The sequence below is a fragment of the Thunnus maccoyii genome, chromosome 6, assembly GCF_910596095.1.
Source record: "Thunnus maccoyii chromosome 6, fThuMac1.1, whole genome shotgun sequence".
Classification (NCBI taxonomy): domain Eukaryota; kingdom Metazoa; phylum Chordata; class Actinopteri; order Scombriformes; family Scombridae; genus Thunnus; species Thunnus maccoyii.
The window spans coordinates 28565690-28588871 of NC_056538.1; the positions used below are offsets into that span (position 1 = coordinate 28565690).

At 40.4% G+C, this 23182-nt stretch overlaps 1 protein-coding gene across 1 annotated transcript in view; it reads left to right on the forward strand.

Moving 5' to 3' along the window:
- Positions 1-1268: 1268 nt before the first annotated feature.
- ryr1b (ryanodine receptor 1b (skeletal)) overlaps positions 1269-23182 on the forward strand; it is a 78483-nt gene continuing 56569 nt past the window's right edge. Inside the window, exons 1-5 of the mRNA XM_042413806.1 lie at positions 1269-1357; positions 1437-1556; positions 4075-4148; positions 18904-19026; positions 19190-19291. Of these exons, the coding sequence (XP_042269740.1) occupies positions 4101-4148; positions 18904-19026; positions 19190-19291 (273 nt within the window). The 5' untranslated portion in view covers positions 1269-1357; positions 1437-1556; positions 4075-4100. The remainder of the gene's footprint in view (positions 1358-1436; positions 1557-4074; positions 4149-18903; positions 19027-19189; positions 19292-23182) is intronic.

Genomic DNA, 23182 nt, shown 5'->3' on the forward strand with positions numbered 1-23182 from the left:
CCGCCTTTTTTTAAAAAAAAAAGAAAATTATTATTCAACACTACAGCTGCTGCATCGCCACTGTGGTCTTAATGACACCCCCCTGTACGTGCTTAGTTTTGTGACTAATATGTGTCAAGTGTGTTAATTTCATTTTTGTTTTAAATATTTTCTAATTTCTGGTTAAGGATTGAAGTGATTCAAATTGTCTGTATTGACGTCACTTTAGTTACAATAACAGTAACGAAATGAATACAAGCGGTAATTCATAGCTTATCTTACAGGTTTTGTGTTAAATTAAGACTGAACGGGGGAGTTTAAAGTGTGAAAAACTTACTCATATGTTTGTAAGAAATATGAATTATTGTTTTACGTGACAAGTTTGTTTGATAACTTGTGTTGTCAGCAAAGTAACGCTAATGTAACTAACATTAGCGACCAGTGCGTAGGATTTAGTGGCATCTAGCTGTGAGGTTGTAGATTGCAACAGACACTCCCCTTTCCCTCCCCTTCCAAGCGTGCAGGAGAACCTACGGTGGCCGCGCAATTCGCGAAAAACACGGAAGGCCCTCTCTAGAGCCAGTATTTTTCCCTTGTGGGCTACTGTAGCAACATAGCTGTGCAAGATGGCAGGCTCCGTGGAGGTGGCCTCGCTCCCTACGTAGACATAAAGGGCTCATTCTAAGGTAACGAAAACACAATTATTCTTATTTTCAGGTGATAATACGCTAATTAAAACCTACTTATGAGTATTAACTTATATTCCATTTCTGCCAATATGTCTGCCAGTAAATCCCCTAAATCTTACATACTGGCCCTTTAAGTTACAATCGTCTTCTGGAGCTTATTTTTTTATTTTCCTCCTTTTATTTTAAGTATGTTTGAAGGAATCAGCAGATTAAACAGCATTCCAGCTTCAATCCAGGCTTACCTTTGTTATTTGGGATTCTTCAGTGAGCGTTTTAAAAGCTGTTGCAGACTCTTGATGAGTCTATTTGAGTCCAAATCTCTGTACAATGTCGCCACCTTCAGGCTCGGCGCCGCAACTGCATATAAGCAGAGGCGGATTCATGATTTGGCAAAAAAAAAAAAGAAGAAGAAAAAAAAAACAGCAACAGCAGGTCACTTCTGAATCAGGACTCATACTCCCAGAATTCATATTATTTCTGCTTCAGTGGCGTATTACCTCCTCATCATCCACCACCACCACCACCTCCTCCTCCTCCTCTACCTCTCCTCCGTTTTATTCGCTGGACGGAGGAGTTATATCCCGGAGAGCAGCGTCCCAAAACATCTTATTCCGCCGCCAGCTGCTGCTGCAGTGGGAGATGGGCGAGAAGAAGAGCATGCTGAGGGATGCCAGATGGAGACTGAGGAGGTAAGGATATGTGTATGTGTCACACTGTCTCACCGTGAGTGTGTGTATGATGCGCTTTTTTTTCCGCTTGGACTTCCAGCTTTTCTGTCTGGTGCATCTCTGCTATGTCCAGGAGGGGTGTGCCACTGACACTCATGCAGATCCAACGTTTCCTTCAGGAATGCATCAGTCTGCAAGAGCTGTTGATGATAATTATGAGGTGATAACATTTTAGGCCTGTGATTAGGCGAGTTAGGAGTCTTGCAAAAATATTTTCTGGTACATTGTGTATCCATAATGTGTTGGACATTTTTAGTAAAATATCTCTTGAGAGCTAAAAGAAGACTTAAAGGGATTTTATTCAAGTTGTAAGGAGGCTGTCAGGGAAGCTGAATGGACACCACTCAGTATTCTGTTAAATTAAAATGGATGTTTTACAACCGAGGCTGCAATTAATCTCTAAAATGAGGGAAAATGCTAAAACATCACAATACCCCAGAGCCAAAGGAGACGTCTTCATATAGCTTGTTACAGCCAACCAACAGTCCAGTACACAAATATATTTCATATACAACCAAAACAGAGAAAAGCCGCAAATCCTCATGCTTAATCATTAATCATTAAATCACTAAATGAATCATTTATCAAAAAAAAAAAAAAAATCAATTTTCTGTTAATTAGTCCCAAAAAGAGAGAAAGAAGGAAAAGGAAGGAAAGATTGATGCTGCTGCCATTGTAACATAAAAATAATCACATGGATAATTTCCTTTTGGTGAAGCTGATGGCCCTATTGGATTCACGCCCAGTCAGCAAGACACAGGAGAGGTTCGTCCCTTAAATCACTACACAGATTTTTTGTTTTTGCCACTACAGAGGCTGCACAGAAATATCTGGGGGGTTTTTTTTAATACATGCCACACTTAATTGATGGTGATGTTAAAACATATTAATTACTGTTCTTAGTGCACCTCAGACCTTTTGCACACGCATAAAATGAAGCATAAAATCTGAAATATTACGGGAAAGTGTGAAAGTGCAATGAGCTAATTAAAAGCCTGACATAATGTCTGTGCAAAGCCTCTAATCATGTTATTGATCGGACCGTAAGAAAGCATAAATAGTATCCACATCACTGAATGTGCCAAGCAATATTTTGCGGTCTGCTTTGATCCAACAGATTTTAAGTTTCTCCAGGATAAAGGCTGTTTTTAAATTAAGATTACTAGATTGGTGAAGGAAGAACATGAATTTTATCATTTACAACTGCATATTTTTGTGGTTATAGGGTCTAAATTGCTGAAAAACACTGAAATGATCATTGTAAACTATTCCTGTTATTAGTTATTATTCATTTACACAACAATACATTTTAAAAGATTTATCTTTTAAAGTCTATATCAAGCAAAAGTCCCGAACATTCGCTGGTTCCTGCTTTTAAATGTCAAGTTTTGCAGCTTTTCTCTGTATCATATCTGAATCCCAGTAGGTTTTAAAAGTGCTGCTCAGACAACATAAACAATCTCAAAACATAACTTTGGGCTCTGGAAACCTGAGGTGGGTATTTGGGATTATTTTCTGACACGTTACTAAATGAAACATCTATTAAAGGCCCTGTCAACTCATTTTTCTTAAGCAGCTTTTGATGGAGTCCTGCATGTTCAACATGTTCCTGTTTGCCAAAGTTTCAAGATTCCTGCATTCATGCTTTGTCTCATTGGTTTACAATGTGTTTAAAGTGGTGTTGTGTTGGAAAAAGGTGAAGTCAAGTATTTCTGTACACTGACCAATCAGAGTTTAATCGCAGCGGAACCTGAATCTGATGCTAGTTTTTGACAGGATCAGTCAAATTAGATCAAACCGCACCCACACATTCTTCCTTTCTCACATGCTGTACATCTGTTAATGCATATCATAACATAAACTGATACAACCGATTGATACAGACATCTGGATTTTCCAAATAGCTCCCTTTGGATGCAGAGCAGCTGATACACCTGATTCAGAAGCGGGTTTTTTGTTCAGTGCAGTTGACTTATTCACTTTGAAGAGTTAAGGTGTGTGTTTGTGTGTGTGTGCATCTGCTCCTGCTCACTCCCTAAAGGCTACTGAGTCCTCACCCCCCATTCCTTTTATAGCCTCAGACATGTGGAAGGAGGGGAGGGAGGTGTGTGTGTGTGTGTGTGTGTGTGTGTGTGTGTGTGTGTGTGTGTGTGTGTGTGTGTGTGTGTGTGTGGTGGAAGGAGGGGGGGTGGGGGACAGCAGCCTGTGTGAAGGAGTGGCCCACTTCTACAAACATGGTGGCACGGTGGGATGGGAGCGTTGTAAATGTATAACAAGGTGCCTGCTCCTCCCTCACTCATCCAACATCCCTCCCTCCCCTTCCCCTTCTGCGGTCGGGTGGGGGGGGGGGGGGGGGGGGGGGGGGGGGGGGGGGGATGCAGCCGGGGAGAGTCTCACCTCCCGTCACTCTCTCTCACAACACCGTGAGAGCCACAGGACTCATGCTGTCCTCCAGCACACCCACACACACTAGCACTGAGAGCGAGAGACATTGAGAGAGAGAGAGAGGAGAGAGAGAGAGAGGAGAGAGAGAGAGAGAGGGGGGTACAGCAACATAGAAGGAAGAAGAGAGGTGCAACGGGGAGACGGCAGAGAGGGAAGGACAAGGCAAAGGAGATAAAAACAAAAATCCGTATCCTGAAGAGAGAAAACTAAAGGATTTTCTCTTTTCTCCCGAGGAGCTGCGAATAACCCTCGGCGAAGGATGGCAGAAGGGGGAGAGGGAGAGGAGGAGATTCAGTTCCTGCGGACGGTGAGTCCTGCTTACTTTCCTTTTCGGGAAAGGCTAACCTGCACTGACTGCTGGAGAGGAGTTTTGAGATAAGGAGTGATGAGAACAGCGAGAAAGGATTATAATGTTTTGTTTTTTTTTAACTGGAAAGAAACACAGTATGTCCTAGGTGATTAAGCTCTTGGCCTGAAATCCACTCCTGATGTTTCAGCATCAAGTTCATTGCTCGAGTGTCGACTCGGTTTCACTGTTTCTTCACTTCAACACGTTTGCTTTTCTGGCGCTGGATATTTAAGACAAATCTGTAGTTGCAGATCTCAGAGCCAAGCCTCGCTTCTGTATATAGTTGACTATTTTTGCGCCGCCCCGAATGTGCCATGACCCGCTTAATAGTTGCTCTCTTTAAACTTGGTAATTGATTTCTTTAATCTCTTGTGAGCGCAGGAATCTCCGGTTGTTAACCTACATTACATGATCATATTTTGATCTTTTCAGAATGCGCCGCTCATTGTCTCACCTAATCTCTTTTTATACGACTTCCAGAATGTTCTGGGTTTAAGAATAGGTGGGTAACAGTGTATGTGTGCATATGTGTGCGAGCGCAGATAGATAGACAGGGGCTGGTGCATCTGTTAGCATCGTTATCTATTTTTATCTGAGGAAAGTAGAGCCTGTCAGTGTGGGGTGAGGAGGCAGTGCAACAAGCTACCCAGAGCCTGCAGGGGACAGCTGGCCAAAGGCTGCACGTCTTCTTTACGGAGAAGTTAACACACAGTCACAGTGTGGAGGTATCTTCTTCACAGTCAACGGTCTTGGTGGGGGAAGACCCCCCCAAAAAAGACCCAAAACAGCTGAGTTGGTGTTTCCAAAGCTAAAGAGACGGAGATACAGAGATGGATGTAGCGTCTGACAAAAATACTGTATTAAGTTGGTCTGAATATCTTGGCTATTTATTCCATTTGGTGATGTTTCTATGTATCTGAATAGCAACCAACAATTATTTCCATTATTTATTAATCTGCAGATTATTTTCTCAATTAGATGTTTGGTCTGAAAATGCATGTGAACGCCAGTGGAAACATTTCTAGAGCTCATGGCAACGGTATCAAATGTCGTTGTTTTGTCCCGGCAACAGTCCAAAACATGTTTGAATTTCTATGATGTAAGACAAGGAAAATAAGACAATCCTCCTATCTGAGAAGCTGAAAGCAACACGTTTGGCTTTCTTGCTCGACTTCAGTGATCGATCGATTGTGAAAATAGTTTCATTTTCTGTACTTATCAACTAACCGATCAATCGAGTGGGCTGAGAAATGGGATCAGGGGCCAGAAAAGGTTGAGAAACTCTTGATTATTTGTTTATTACTCACCTGGAGGATAATTCCAGTTACTGCAAAAGTCAGTGTTTCCATCTAGAGATGAAACGAATAGAATAATTTTCAGATATCAATAAGCACATTAATAGGATATCAATTATGACAAAAATGCTCAAAAAATAACGCAACGTGATTCCACGGAAAGTCAATAAACGATAATTACTGAATCATTGCCAGGCTCTATTTCTATTAACAATCATGTGAGACCTTTTACTGTTGCTGCCATGTTTACCTAACTGGTACTTCTAATTTAATTAGCTGTGTAATAATAATAGTTCAAGTACAAAAGAGCCCAGCAACGGCCTGCAGCAAGACCACCAGCAAATTATATTAATGGACAGGATTCCTCTCAAGCTTGTGAAGTCAGCTCACAATATCCACAAGACGGCATTGCAGAGCAACACAGCTGTTGCTTCTATTACTAAACCATGAACATTTCTTCTGTTTAGAAACTGGCAAATTAATTGCGAGATTCATCGGCCGAGCACTTCGAATGCCTTCGGAGGGTTTGCCGTTTAATTCAAGAGGCTCAGTTAGGATGAAACTATTAAACGCCGATACTTCAAAAGAGAAAACAATGCAGCTATATGTGAATTATTAATGTCTTGTGTACTTCAATGGGTTTATCTGTGACACTGACGCTGTAGGGGTCAGAGGTTCGCTCCCCACCGGGCGTACAGGGATAAAAATGTGTTTCTCGTTGCTGTATTGCTCTTTAGATTAAAGCATCCACCAAATGGTCTGTGTTATCTTGGGTCTTTTAATTAGAAGCCGGTGATGGGAGGCGTTGTGTGAGTCAGCTGTTTTTCTCTGCTGGGGTTTTACCTTGGGTTGTATTGGAGGAGGTGTGATGAGTGGGAAGTGGGAGCACAGAGGAGTTCTTACCCCACCTGGAGCAGCAGACTGTTGTCATATATTAACCTGATATGGTCTTTTTTTTACAGTTACATAACCTGTCATGACGGTTCACAGCCCCGTGTGTCAAGGCTCACTTTTCAGCTGGAGGTCAACCTCGGCTCTTTAGAAATTGTTTTCTATAAATAATATCAACAATTTCATGAAATCGGAATGAAATTCAGCCCTTTGAGTTTAAAGAAGTGCTACTTTCATCACACCGATGTGTTTTGTTTGGGATGAAAATGTGTGTTAGTCGTGAGCCCAATATGGTTTAATAATAGTTCCGTTTTAAAGTTCAGTCCTGACAAAATAAATATAAAATCTCAAAAACCAAAATTCTGTCATGTCCAAAACTGTGTTCCAAAAAGTCATTTGTTTTCCCAAAATGTAGCCTTTGGCAGCTCAGAGATACTGCTAGTTTACCAGTTATTGACAGTCAAATCCCTGAGCAATTAGGAATGAAGAATGATGTTTAAAGAAGATTAATTTACACAAAAAAAGCACATAATCTAAAATGTGCTTCTGATCTGGCGTTCAAGTGTCGCTCATACACTTTTTATTGTTGTACTACATTAGCAACTCTGAGAAGCAGCTTGACTGTGTGCATAAGTAGGGCTGGGCAATATGGACAAAATCAAATATTACAATGTTTTTGACCTTGATATCGATATTGTGACAATGAGATTTTTGATGAATAATCATGAGTAATGTGGATATAATGACTAAGTAGATAAAAGCCAGAACAGTCTGATAAGTTCAGAAAATTACATCACTTTACTCCTCTAAAACCAGGAGAAGACAACACTTATATCTAGTCTCATATCATGATAGCAATATAATATCGATATATTGCCCAACCGTATGCATAAGTGTTTAGTTGACATCATCTGCGTTAGCTCTGAGCTTACTAAAGTTGTGTTTTTGGAAAATTAAATAAATGAAATGAAAGCCTTTGCATGGTGTAAGACCAAAAAATAAGACTAAAATAAACCGGCTTTACAGGAACTGACTAGTGATGCCATCTTAAATTCTTTTGGAGTGACATTAACAACCTTTTATGATGTTGTAATATAACTGCATGATTCCTTTCATAATGCCCTTCACTTCATCTTCAGCTGATCATTATTTGCTCTCTTGTATCATGATTTTACAAGGCTGAACTTGTCACACTTATGAGCTGAGCAATGAATAATAAGACACACTGTGCAGTCAGTTTTTAAAAATATTGAAAAAAGTCCATCACCAGGATCTTTAGTGTGATAATGGAGCACATGTATATAAGCACTACAGCAGGTTATTCGTGCTGCTCTCCACCCCTATCAACATGTGAGCATATGGTGTTCCTGCAGTCTGGTGAACCTATTGTTGAATATTTGAGGAAGGAGCTGAATTTTAAATCCTGTCACTTTTCTCTATCACTCTGCTTCTTTTTCACCTCTACTGGGAATCCTCCTCCAAATAAGAAGGAAAGCTGTGGGTGTATGAATTTGGGAGTAAAGCAGTGCAGTGTTACTGTATTTACTGTGTGTGTGTTTTTTTTTTCCTATGGGCATTCATTTGAATGTAACAGAGGAGAGGAAGAGGAGATTAGATCCTTTAATGCTAAATCCTGTTGGGTGTGACAGATGGGGAACACAGGAGATTCTGATGCATATTTGGCATCTTGAACACATCCCCCAATTTTCACACCGCAAAAAAAAAAAAAAAAAAAAAAATACACACACAGATTACTCAGCAGTGCTGCTCTATTCTATTCTGGGTTGTATTGTGTTATTATAATATGGCACAGGCCTGTGAGTCATACTGTACGATGCTGAGTGAGAGCGGTGTGGCTTGAATAGTTGTATAGTCTACACTCGCTGGTGGGCTTCGTCATGTCACCTGCTGTACTGTAGCAGGTTAAATTCTCTCTCCACTCAAATGAAGTGAATGCCCCCCTGTCGACCTGCAGGTATCTAGTATTCACCATCCTCGCCTCTCTGCAAAGCACTTCAGCCCCCACATAGCGCTGTCATAGATGGGCTTGTAATAGCCAGAAGTCTTTCTTTTACTTTTTTTAGAAAAGCCTGCAACAACAGTTAGACAGCTGAAATGTCTCACTACGCTATAAACACATATGAATACGTCAAGGTATAACGGTGCCGTTTCTCTACCGATGACAGTAAAAGCTGTGTCACTGTTTCACAATGTCACATTTGCGTTGTGAATCACAAAAAGGCGAGTGGGTTTGAAGGGGTATTCGAGTTCCAGTCTCTTACAGCAGTTTCTTTTTATAGTGTGCCACTATAGGCGCGCACACTCTGGAGGGAGAAACCAGAGGAGTGAGTGTCCTACTTGCCAGCATCCTTTGGGAGACGTGGTGTATGTGTATGTGTAGATGTGGGTGTGTGAGATCTTGTTTATTGTTGTAACAGTCAGTTTGGGGTGTTTGCAGTCCATGCAGGCCTGCACACTCCGTAGTTACTTTTGTCAGAAGGTGACTACATGTCCAGGTTAAAAACAGATAATGTCAAGGTTACTTATGCTTTAACAGCTTTTAAACAACTATAGTTCAATGTCAAACAGGTCCTACTACACGTTGAAATAAAGTATTTGAAATGCAGTTGAAATTTGTCTTATTTTATCTTTAAGTTGACATATTTTATGCAGGCAACTAGATGTTTTAGGACCTGCACATGATGCTTACTGGGTAAATGTGGATTGTTGGGTGTGGTATGTTTTTAGGCAGTGCACACATTTGTTAAGGTCTATTATCTCATCTCCCTTTGTTTAATTAGTCACCTTTTCTTTGTTACAGATGTGTAATCTCTCTGACAAAACTTGAGTTTAAATTCTTTGAGTGTTTGTCTTTATGTATTTATTACTTTAATCACTTAAAATTGCTTGAAATTAGACCTAAATAGTTTCGATAAGGGATTCAAAAGGATTTTGATTCAATAATTAATTCAGTACTGGCTCAAATTCGATGAAATGCCTGACTCCAACCTGTCTTCATCAACAACAACAACAACAACAACAAAAGAAAAAACACAGACAACATAGTCCAGAAGGCAGCTCGGACAAACATTGCCCTCTACATCACTGTCCTGACAGATTAACCTCACTCCTCACTCACTTGAGTTCTTTATCACAACATTTCTGTTTCCCCTCTGGAGTGTAATTCTATCACGTCTGGATTGCTCGGGTCGCTAATTTCCATTTCTTTCCATTTGAGATGAGAGAACCCAAAATTATGATTGTATTTGGCTGCATTTCTATTCATTTGCACATTTCTCTGCCCATTTCTCATCCCAGCTGTCTTCTTCATCCTGTCTCACAGTGTCAAGCTGTGCCACAGTAGCAGCAGATTTTAGGACGGTGGCAGATGAGGGACGGGGGGGGGGGGGGGGGGTAAAAGGGAGGCGGGGAGGGTGCGAGCGAAGCTGGGCTTTAGAAGTGCTGAGCCCAGGAGATGAACACGTCCACAGCGGGGACAACAACACACACACACACACACACACACACATATAGCACCTGTTAGTTAGTCTGCTTGCTTTGGTCATGCTAGTTTACACAATGAACAGGTGGTCTGGTCTGGTCTGCTCTTCCAGGCGAACGAACGAAACAAAAGAGAGAGAGAGAGGGATCCTGCAGAAGATATGTTTTGCAAAGTTACACAACTGATATGCAAACCGCTGTGTGTGTGTGTGTGTGTGTGTGTGTGTGTGTACATGCGTGCACGGAGGCTACATTCAACTTTCTAGTTTGCAAAATGGTTTGCAATGATGTAAAGTAGATGTAATTTGTAGTAAAAAGTCTTAAACATGCAAAGCATGAAGCCAGTACAGCATAAAATGTTTTATAGCTAAACAAGTCCAGACCCCCAATATTTACTTTGTCATGTCTGTCACTGACAACACTTTGTTCCAAGATCCTAAAATCCTCCAGAATGTGTGTGCAGCTGGAGTTTTGTCTGAGAGGAAAATGTTGGAGATGATAAGATAAATATTAGACATTTCTGGATCCACATTGCAGCACAGTGCAGTTTGGCTTGAGGCACTTTTCTGGGGAAATGTGCTCGACAATAGTGTTTTTCAGAGCTGTAGGAATAAGGTCGTGGTAACTGAAGAAATTTGAGAGAAGGCTGTGATGAAACTATGGAGAGTAACTTCAAGAGGAGGTTTGAGGATGTGAGGATGCATCCTTTAAAATGTCTGTAGGTCTGAATGTGAGGTTTTGTGATTTTCTTGAGTAGTCTGGAAGTGTTTTCTGTATCCGGGCCAGCGTACTGTTTATTGGAATATTTCATATTCCAGGCTATTTGGCTGTATTTTCATTTGCACCGGGGGATGTTGCTTCTCTTGCGCAATAAATCTCTCTGTGTGCCTCTCTCCTGTGTTCAATTTTTGGATCACACATCTGTTTTATACAGGCCTGCTGGTCAGGAAAGTACTTTGCTTACTCTTAAGGCAAATAGACTTTTCTGGAGGAATGCACCATGGATTCTAGCCAGCTAAAATAATTTATTTATAACAGTGTTTTCCTCTGAATCGCTGCTGTCTGCCAGACTTATCGTCTTTCTAAATGGCGGAGGCTGTTTAATGTTTGATGTTTGGTAGTTTGTTGGATGTTTAACTGAGCTGGAGGGGAATGACGCCAGTGTTTGTAGGCTGTCAGATCACAACGTGTCACTAAAATCCAACTTAAGTGTTTGTTAGGATCCAACTTGTGAATGATCACAGTTTGAACATAGCCTGCAGTATCTGGTATCTTAGCTGTCTCGTTGATGATGCCAGGAGATCATGAAATATGGCGACACAATCATCTAAACTCTAAAGCCAAGTCCAGGTAGATATATTTCTTATTAACCTACAATACCAGGATTGTTTGGATATTTCCCATCTGTGGCCTTTGAGAAGACTGATATGAATAAACCACTTAGCTTTAAGAGAGAGCAGAATGGTTATATTCGGATATTTGAATAACTGAATCATCATACCTTTGAGCTAAAACAGATGATATGAGCATGAACTTCTGCTTCAGAGTCTATTAAATAATTGAATTGCTGCTGATGGTGGCTGCTGAAAGACAGAACGAGAAACAGAGAGAGAGATAAAGAAATTAAAATGTTAAGGATGCCACTCATAACACACTAATATGCACACAGTAACTCCCAAATATCTTCCAGATCCCTAATGGTTTAAATCTACTGCAGTGTGTTATCTAAACATCTGTATTCTGCTGTGATACATACATAAATATACTGGAAGCAGTCTAAGTGATGAGCTGTCGTTTAATTTTCTACTTTGGTAATCTAATTTGTGCAGTGATTGGTTGATTTTACTTTTGCTTATTGCTCATCAGTAGTCGGACCTATCAGCTAGTTTTCTTGAGCTCAGTACTGTTCCTATGTGCAAGAGAGTTGCTGTTGGCTGTCTCTCTCTCTCTCTCTCAAGTGAGACCTCGAAGTATCTGCTGGTCAGCAGAAGGAGGGAATGTGATAGTGACAGGTGCAGCCACCTAAAATAGAGGAGGAGTGGAAGGGGAAAGGCCCAGAGCTGAGTGGTAGAGGTAATGGAGAGAAGGGGTAGATAAAAGAGGAAAGCAATGAAATAATAAAAGTACAGAGAGTGGCTACGGACGAGGAGAACGGATAGAAATTAATAGTGTGGAGTGACAGACAGGGAGTGACCACGATAAAGAGAAAGAAAGAGAGAGAGACAGAGAGACAGCAGCGGAAGAAGAATGTGAAAACGACCAAGCTTTAAATGTCCTCAACGCTGCTGTTCTCGTCTGTGTGCGGTTGAAAGATTTATCAGCAGTGATTCAGCACAGCATAATAACTTTTCCGTCTCGAGCCACTTATAACTTTTGTACTTCATAAGTTATGTGTAAAACTCAGTCATCTATACTGAATTAACTCAGAGGAGAGTCACACTCAGACACACTCACAGGGCTGAAACGACTCCTGCATTAATGCATCAATATCATCTCATGATTGTTTTCATGAGCGTACAGCCCGTGTTTAATCTTTTATATACTTATAGATAAAATAATAATTGTTTTGTTGTCCCATTCTGGCATTGCAGCTACAAAAATCAGCAGCCTGAAGGTGGAAACAGGATAAATATTTGATAAACACTTAATAATAATAAGATAGAAACTTAAAAATGCATTTTCACGGTGTTCGGAGAGAACTGATTTTGACTAATTAGAATTAATTCAGTCTGTGGTGTTTTGATGCCAAAGCAGAAGGCAAGAAGCTTCTCCTTTTCTGTACTGAAAATGTGTTTCTCAGTATGTGATACTTGGCAACATTTTTCCATATTTGTAAGGTTGGTCATGCATCATTATAAAGGTTTGAGCAGATTTAATGGGCTGTAGGGTTATCACACTGTGGGCCCTTAACTCCAGTAAAATAACAAGATAAAAAGGCAAATTACAAATTGCTTATTATTTAATGTATGGAACATGGGAAATACTACCATCATAATATTATATGACTAATTGACAGAGGTTTGGAAATACACACATTGTTAAGAAGAGCAGTAGGAGAAAGAGAGAGAGAGAGAGGCTGTCTGTAACTACTTCCAAAAATATATATTCACCACAGAAACCTCAGTGCTGGCTTGGATGGATTACTGGTTGTGGCTGCACAGTAACAATTTCCACAAAAGAAAACACAAATAAAGCAGAGAGCAAGTCTGCGGTCTCTCTAAACAATCTCTCCTTGCACCTTATAATGACTGAGAAGACAGCAAAATGTAAAAGTCTCCTGAAACGGCAGCAGTTGTTACCTGCAAGGAAAGATGGAACTGAGTTAAGGGGATGGTTCGGCTGTTTTAGAGGTGACAGGTAATAGATGGTGTGAGGGACTGGTGTGTACTGTGTGAAGACCTTTATATTTGCACATACATTCATTTATTTAAAATGTGCCCTTACAATCTTCTTTGAGGCTGATCTTACAAGACAGAAGTGATTTGAATAAAAATAAGAGAAAAGTGGAAGGTCGTTTGGTAGATTTTTTTTTTCTTAAAGATACAGTATGTTGGCAAGTAGAGAGGAAAACACGAGTGAGAGTGCATAATTTAGGAGAGTTAGAGTGCTACAAGGGCCTTTAGACTGCAGTCTGTGACGGAGGATGCTGATAGTGCACCCGCATGGTCTCTCCCAGTTTTCAAAGGGAAACCCCCACTGCCTGTATTCCATCACCAGTCTCCCCTCTGCCTTATTGAACTGTTCTCTCCTCCACCCACATACCGTATACAATGTGCTATCCCTCACTCTTTTTATGTCTGCAGGAATTTAATCGATGTCTTGGGAGGGTCTGAATCAGCACACTTTTATCAGGACATCGGGCAGAAGTAGAATGAGAGAATGAATATATTTGATAAGAATGATTTGATTACAGGACAGTTTTTAGAGGGCACGGATGTGGCACTTTGTCAAACTGGAGGTTTAGTGTGAGGTATGAAAGGCTTAAACAGTAAATCAAGACTGAGTTGAAAATGTTTAAAAAGCATGAATTGAAACACAGATTAAAAGTCTTAGTCAAACTGTTAAAACATCATGAAACAGCATTTTAAAAGTTTGTTTATTATACCAATATACTGTTGAAAGTTAAGCCAGGAAATTAACTTTTTGAACACTGTGCCAGAGTGGCGAAAGGATAATAAGCCCCAGTTTCTCAGTTTTGAATGTAATTTTGGCTTTGAACAGACAACAAACACAATGATTACTGGCTAATGGAGAAGACAATCCTTCCAAAAAATATACTTAAACATATATCAGCACTTGGCTGGATGCTGGTGTTCATTTCCCATCATAGCAGCATTAGTTAAGACAGTGTAAAAATGTCCCACAAAACACCAAATAAACTGGTCTCTGGTAGACTTACTGTATATTCAAGGCTCTGTTGTCCCACATGAACTTGAAGATCCCTCATAATCAGAAGTGTCACTGTACACACATTAAGCCAAACAATTCAAAACACTCTCTGCCCTCAGCAAGAACTGTATAAGCTGTGTTCACAGATGTAGATTAACACCTCCTTGCCTATCCTACAGATAATTTTAGGAGAGCACGGGAGGATCTGAGGGAGTGGATATAGTATCTCACCATTTTGCATCTGTTTTGCTTCCTGTTTAGGGTGGGCAGCATGCCTGCTTGTCTGGGGAACCCTGGCTACCCTCTGTCTGCAAGCGCACTATCAGACGGCCCTAGAGAATATACAAAGGTGTCTGCTTTCAGGCACTGTCTGTGCCTCTGGTTGTAAATCTATGCCGCATTACACACCTCTATTTGCGCACACTAGTGTGTTTGTGTAACTGTCTGTCAGTTTACATCCAATTGTCTCTACCTCTCCTTCTGACCCCGAACTTCCACATAGTCCAGATTCTTCAGCCGCCAAGTCCAAACGTGGTTTGGCTGTAACCCTACACCTACCCTGTTGATGGGGCATTGAATGTGTTATATGAACAAATATTCGCCCGTTGCAAAGTACAAGTTCAATGGGTCAGATTGGTGATAACAAGCACATTCTGACTTTCACTCAGTATATGTCTTGGCTCCGTTGAATATGGTCATGTGAGATTAACAAATAATCAGGAGTTGAGGTTGGTTTACAATAAGGTGTCAGATGCATCCTTCAAATCCTGAACGCCTTCCTCTATTAATAAAACGGTGAGTTAAGCCGGAGGGTTTGTGTGGTCTCCAAGTCAGCTTTTCACGTGGTCAAATTGGAAGTGATTCTCACAGTGTGACTCTTGGAAGGACAAAGCTCTATAGCTGCTGATGTACTTGACAGAGTACTCTTCAGGGTGGAATAACATCAACATCATCACCATCATCATCATCCACTCCCATGGTTTCTCATGCCATTGCTATGCTGACGATACCCAGCTCTTCCTTTCGTTCCCGCTGGAAGACCTTGCAGTCCTGGCACGGATCTCGTCATGCCTTGCCGATATCTTGGTGTAGATGAAAGAATGCCACCTTCAGCTTAACCTCTCTAAGACTTAGCTCTGTGTCATCCTAGCCAATTCAACTCGAATCGACCCAACTCATGCCCACGAAGTCTGCCCGAAGCTTGGGTGTCATGATTGATGACCATCAACAACTTTTGCAAACACCTCTGCACCTGATGGACTGAAAAAAAAAAAGAAGAAGAAATTCCACCTCTATGCATTGCCTCTGTGCACCGCCTGTTGGCATCTACATCCTATCGGACTTGAACTTAGCTTTATGTCACTTACCTGTGTTGTTCTCTCCTGGCTTGTGTTATATTAACTCTCAGATGTACGTTGCTTTGGATAAAAGCGTCTGCTAAATGAAACTGTGACAGTGTAACATAACACTAGTGCTGGTAAATGTGGTGAGGCTTATATGTTTGTCTGCACCATTGACTCTATATAAATATCGACGTCATGACAGCTCGTCAAAAGTGAAGCCAAAACATCTTGATCGCCCCCTGGTGGCTGGCTGCAGTATAGGTCATAAATCCCGCTCCCTCCATGTTGACGGATGGGACATGAGCCAAAGTACACGTCAAATAAATTTTTCCCAAAGATGTTTTTTTGTCATTTTAGGTAGTTCTTATCACACTGATGTTTTTCCAAGTGCTCATTTTTCTGATAAGCTTGTTTTTAATTAGTTATTTGACGATATAAAAGGGGATGTGACGTCATGATTCACAGCTGTGACAGCCGCTCTTAAACCTCCATCAGGCTGCGGGATTTTTGAGGTGGCGTGTCCCAGGGACCGCTACTGCGTAGACTATGGCTCCGAATGATGTCACACAAACAAGATGGCAGCTCCTAGAAAGGAGATATTTTGGCTTCACTTTTGCACAGTGGTAGGAAGTGGAGACACGTCGTCCATATTTATATACAGTCAATGGTCTGCACCATCAGTCAGCCAGTTTGGCAGGTAACCAGAGCTTTTCTGTCCTGGTTCTGTCACGTGCTTAATATCATACTTGTCAGGCTAAGTGAATTTGTAGGATGAAAAAAGTGGGTCCTCCTTACTTGTGCAATAATTAGAGACATAAAATATCCAATTTCACTATAGTCATGGCTTCCCATAAAAGTTTCCATAGTTACTTACCATGTAAATTTGCTATATGTTCTGCAGTTCATCAAAATCCAAATGATATATATTTCTAAAATAATAGTAGTCCTTATTTATATAGTATTTCAAGAATATGTTTATAAAGTGCTTTACAGATATAAGATAAAATATTCTCTGCAACTTTGAGACCTGAAGCCTTGAGCTCTCACAGTCTTCCTGTAGGTCCTCTCTGCCTTTTTGATGTTGACTGCAGAGTGATCGAAGCAGAGTAACGACTCTGCCATGTGAGACTATGGCTGTAAAATAGATGGAAGCCACAGGGTAGGACTGCTGTATAACGTTTGGAGCATAGATCGTCTACAGTGGTCATCTGATCACACATCTTGTCCCGGAGCAATGAGTCACTTGGTTACTTCAGTCTGCTTTTAGACACCCGCAGGCTCAGTCCCGTAACCTTAATGGGGACTGCAGTCTGAGTCTGTATGCACTGTCCTCAAAACATGGCCAGTTCAGCCAATGTTACTCCTGCTCAGCCCAGTTCAGCTGTGACCGTGTGACTTCTCTGCGGTGAAGTCTGGTTTCAGAAGTGTGTTAATCTATATTCAGTCCTGAAAAACAAAGATTCATGTCATTGTAGTGCATGTAGAGTAGTTATCGCTCTGAACCTCAGCTTTGAAGGGGTGTGAGTGTTGTTGTGTGAAGGAGTTGGGAACATTATTGAGAACTTGACTTATTTTGCTAAAAGGCATGTTTGTATGTTCCATGTACAGTTTTAGTAACGCTTGAGTTGTGTATCGAGTGGTGTTGCTCACGTCTGCAGTGAAGGAGAGAGGGCACGTTGCTCCACTTTCCGGAGTGCAAAGCAGGGAACGCGAGGACAGGACAGAGGAGACATTTCTAGGCTGAGGGGAGATAAATGATAGCCCAGCCAAAGGAAGAGGGGACAGTCTTCAGCCAAAGAAACACTAGAGGCCTCTGGGTATAAGAGAGGAGGATGTGTTATGAGGTCACTGATAGGCATCACTTTCCATTCTCCTACTCTGTGCCATAAACACAGACATGCAAACTGCTGTGTGCTGCCCCCCGGCCTCGCTTTAAAGTGCATGCCTATTATCCAAAACACTAAGTCATGACACATCGGCGGTGCGAGGGAAAGACAGCTAGTGGGTCAAGAACATGAAGACATGATTCATTAGTTGTTAGATGAGAGGAGAGAGAAGTCAGGAATCTGTCCAGAAATGAGAGAGAGAGAAATATTAGTCAGGTTAACGGACCAGTGTGTAAGATTTTGTGACATCTAGCGCAAAGACTTGGTATGTTTTAATTTGTGTACAATCCGATGAAATTAAGAATTGTTGTGTTTTTGTTAGCTTAAAATGATCCCTTTATATCTACATAGGGAGTGGGTCCTCTTCCACGGAGGCCACCATGTTTTCTACAGTAGCCCAGAATGAACAAATCAAAGAGAGAGGGCCATTCGCATTTTTCATAGCAATCGTAGATTTTCCTACACGCTTGGAAGGGGAGGATTATTCAGTTGGTTGCAGTCTGCAGCCTCACCGCTAGATGCCATTAAATCCTACACGCTGGTCCTTGAAGTGATGGATCTACTTGCATAATGACGGAGTGGAAGGAACAGCTGAGAATGCCAAGTGTCAGGTGTGGGTTTCACAGGGGTGGGGGTGTTTATCGCTGTATTTACACCACTCTCCGGAGGGTCCTGGCATTGACGAGGAGCAACAAATTACTGTCTGTTAGGATTCTGCTTGTGAAATTAAGTTGTGTTTATGTATTGTGCCGCCCCTTACTGAGAGGAACTGTTTGATGCATTCTCAACTGGCCATTTGTTTTTTTTGACAGTTTTTCCTCCTTAACCACAAATTGTTTATATGTTATTGCTGTAATGCTGCTGCTGTTTGATTCAAATATCTACAACAGCTAAAACTGCATGATTTGCAAAACAGCCAGCAACAATGGAAATATTAATGATTTGCAGTAAGAGGGATAAAACATACAAAATCACTTTTTTTACTTATTGTTCTTTAGGTCAGATAGTCTCTTGGTTGCACATCAATACCATATTTTTAGTTACAGTGTACTGTACAGTAAGTTCCTTTTTTAAAATGTGCTGTAGGCAAGTTTTCCTTTTTTTACACTCGTTATGAAACATATAGTCAATAAAAGGTCAGTATTGTAGACAATGCCGACACTAAATGTCATGTCAACCCAGTTTTGTTCAAAAAGTGCTTTAAAACATATAAAAACAATGTGTACTAAAAATGTGAAAAAGCAGGCAGAGCAGGGACAAGCAGCAGAAAAAAATTGATGTAAGAGAAATAAGTGTGTGGTCAAAAACCCAAATTAGTAGCAGGAGCATAAAGCAACATGTCCCAAAAAGTGAATGGGCAGTGAATAAATGTGTCCCTAACTGCTTGTTTTTTGTATTGGGTGTATAGGATGACCAGGTCGTTCTGCAGTGCACTGCCTCCATCCTGAAAGAGCAGCAGATTAAGCTTTGTCTGTCCTGTGAGGGCTTCGGGAACCGTCTCTGCTTCCTCGAAACCACGTCCAATGCCCAGGTAAGATGCTGATAACCTTCCTCTGTAACCTTATTTTAATCAACATGACTTTTGACCCATGCATGGGCAAGCAAACTATTTTTTTGCCCTCTGGGGATTAACAAAGATATCTGTCTACCTAGCTGTCTATCTCTACTACAGTCCTGTGTATGTGTGATTGCAGAATGTGCCCCCGGACTTGGCCATATGCACCTTTATTCTGGAGCAGTCCCTGTCGGTCCGCGCTCTGCAGGAGATGCTGGCCAACACAGTGGAGATGACCGAGGTAGGAGTCAGAAACAGACATAAAGAAATGGGTCATAGAGAGAGAAATATGTGTACTGTGAATGCAGACTTAATGTTTTTTTTTAGAGAGGAAGTGAAAGATTGCGTAGGTGCTTCAGTGGAATGTGAACGGCAAATAGTGTAGACACAGACTTTGGCGGAGCGATTTCCTCTTTCCTTTTTGACTGATTAGAAATATATCTGTTCTTTTGTCTTTACAATGTAATCTACCACTACCATCCCCTGTCACATGTAGACAGATTTGACTTACATTTTCCTATTGTTCACAATTCCTCAATACTTTTTACTGAAATGAACACTGCAACAGATGTTTGGTGTCTTATTCAGAGTTACATAAGAAAATTAACAGCAATTTAATCTGTGTCCAGTATGTTACAGAGGTGTTTAGCCTAGCTTAGCACAAAAACTGGAAACATGGAGAAACTGTTTGCCTTCCAACAATTCCGAAAACTGTCCTTTTTTCTACATGCTGTATCTTGTGTTAAATAACATTTAACACACCTAGCTTACACTTTGAAGCTATGACTGACAACAACAGCTGCATTGCAGAAGTACTGTCCTCATTGTAAGGTTGGCAGATGTGGAGCAAAAAACCCTTTGACTAGCTTGAAGCCTAAAAAGATTTAACATGTAAATAAGACAGTTTTGGAGTTATTTGAAGACATATTGTTTCAAAGGCTTGTTGTTTTCTTCTGCATCCAGTTTATGCTAAACAGTTCCTGGACCTTTCTCTGTTTTGGTGACAGGGATACATTTGCTTTTGATCTTCTTATCTGACTGTGCGCAATAGGGCAACCAAGCTTATCTCCGAAAATGTCACAGTGTTCCTTGAAGATAATTTTTCTTCTATCAGACACTGCTTACTCATATTTGCAATGCAGTAATGAACTATCCCCTCTTTATTACATATAACGTAATTACATTTGTAGATATAATTGAAGATTTTGCCTTACAGATGATAAATAAAGGTTTAATGTGTGTCTCAACTGATTATAGTTAAAAAAATATGTGCCTGTGTTTATGATTGAACAGTATTGATGTTAACCAGTCACAGCACCAAAAATATTAATCACCAGTCTTGTGTTAGACCATGTCGTAAAATATCTCTTAATTTATTTGGATTTTATTTCAGGTTTCATGTGGTTGTCATGTGTTTTTCTGTTTTTTTCTTTGGTGGGACTTTTTTTTTTTTTTTTTACATATGATTCACAAATTTAAACATTCATGTAAATATGGCTGTTTGGCTTTGAAGTTCACCATACTGTACATTATGATCCTCCAGTCTATGTGAGCACCATCGATGGACTTATTCTTTACATTTATTTTTATTATGATTTTATTTTAACTTGTTATCTGACACCCCCTCCCCTCCCCTTCTTGCTCTCTGCCTAGCAGGCAGTCGATTTGGACAAATGGGTATGTCTGTTAACATGTCTTATTTCCTGTAACGTGTGTCCCAACTAACGTGGCAACTGTCCGCGTTCCTGTCCTGTTTCCCACTGGATGTCCTATTGAATGAAATTGTGCTGTATCATTCTCACATCTCGATCCATATCCGTTTAGCTCTCACCCTGAGGTGGCGATTACTTTATACGCTTGTCACTAATTTTTAGCCACAGTAACTTATGGGACCGAGTAAACAAGTCTGATATCTCAGATATGCTGAGCTGCTCATCATCTACGAGCTGATAGTTAGTGGTAAGATCAAATGAAATGAAGCTTTATTGAAATATAAGATTAATTTGACCAAAATTGTCTGAACATGCAGTATGAAAGCTGGTGTAAAGGCTGTAATGTGCAGTTCATACATGCACTTTTCTCGAATAGTTACACATGTATCTGTTACTTACATTACCATATCTAACAAGGTGTCACAATGCATCAATCATTTGCATTTCATGCAGAAATATCACCAGCACTTTATCTCATTACCTTATGTTGCTTGATGTTGTTCCTTATGTTTCAGCACATTGTTTTTTGTTAGTTCTTGATCATGTCAAGCTAATTTCTGTTCCCTTTTTTATACAGAGCATGTAAAGAAACCTAGATTTAGATGTTAGTTCCTCTGAATCAACAAGAAAGCTTTTACAGGCTAAAAATTTTGCATCTAGCAATCATCAAGTGAGAAATCCATGTCAGAGGTTTAAGATAATAATCAACTCACTAATTTACCAACAGCACCCTCAAATAACCCGAGTATAATGCAGGCACAAGACTAATTGTGTTTTAAGTGTAACTCTCACTTTTCTAAGAAACCCTGTTGCTCTTATTATGTTATAATTTATTAAATTATTATTATAACTGTTGCCATTTATAGTTGAGAGCAAATATTTGATGCCTTTCTTCTGGGGTGGTCAAAAGGCATTCTGGGAAATGTGGGAAACCACAAACTAAAAACATATTTGTATTTGTAGTTAATAATTAGTCTTCTAAGATGGATTTGTTACAGTAACCAGATCAATAAGGTAGTGTTTTGGTGATCAGTGACAATACATTCCCAGGATGTGGAAAGCTGAACTCACTTCTAAGCTAACTTCTGTTCCACTAGCTTTCAGTTCTCAACATATCTTTCAATAGCGGATGCTTGAACAGCTGAAACACAGTAATGCAGTTTTTGTCCATACTCTGAGCTAACTTTGTGTACCAGTCTAACAGACAATTGTTGTAAAAACCAAGAAATATCCTCCCATGAGTCTTAGTCATAGGCAACAGCTATAGCCATCAAAACGTGATCAGGGGTAGGATGTACAGTAGCATAGAATAGAATATGGACGGGAAACCCCAGTATCATATTTCAGCTTTGTTTGAGAGACAGATGAAAGAATTCCTATCACGCTGAGGCTAATATAAATTTAGCTCCAGCTTGAAGAGCAGCTCTATATTTGCAGCATTTTATTAGTTGCATTATCATGGCTAGTTTGGGAAGATTCTGGCCTCACAGGAGCCGGTAGATGTGGATGAGGAAGGCCTTTCTAATGGTGAGCGGGAGGATGAGAATAGCATGGCATGCAGCCCAGCGGAGAGTCGCCCCCACCTCTGTCAGCGGTAGATAAAGAAACGGGACACCCCCAGAGCTCTGGACAGGCCCATCTCCCTCTTAATGTACACAAACACACATACACACACTTGGGAAAAGACACACACCAACACCACCTGTCCTAACTGAGTTTAGCGCTAATGTGGACCGGGGTTAATGGTGTAGTGCTACCACTTAACATACGTACCCCTTACTCATCCCAGTGGATTATGGGTGCTTAACCCTATATAAAGGCTTAGCGTTATATTCCTGTTGGTTGGGATAAATAGTTGTTAACTTATCTACCTTTCACTGCTGCAGTAATTGCGCTTTTTTGTTGTCATCCTCGCTGAATGTTGAGAGAAGTTAGGATGGTTTAATGTCGTGTTTGCCTTTGTGGACGATTGTTATTCATGGTGACTGGATTGAAAGTTTGTTTTGCGTTATGTCAAACTCTGTCAGTCACATCATTGTAATATCCTTTCTAAAGATTATGATTCATCGCATAATATTGTCTTAGTTTGAGCAGTACCTCTACACTGCTTTGTTATTTGTATTTTATGTGGTTCTTGTTGTTATCAGTCCCAAAATGTTTTGTGTGTTTTGGGGAAAAGTCATTGTTCAGTGTTGTGGGACTGTTAATCATTATTGGGTAATAATAATAATGTTTGTGACTTCTGCTGTATTGTAATTCTTTATTCTTTGCAGGAATGTGTTTTAATACAATGCTAAACCTTCAAAACACAGACAGCTTGTAAATTGCCACAATTGTTTACCTTCACTTCACTGCCTAAATGATATATTCATCATGTCATTCTAATCTTTATTTGATCTCTTACTAAGATAAAATGAGAA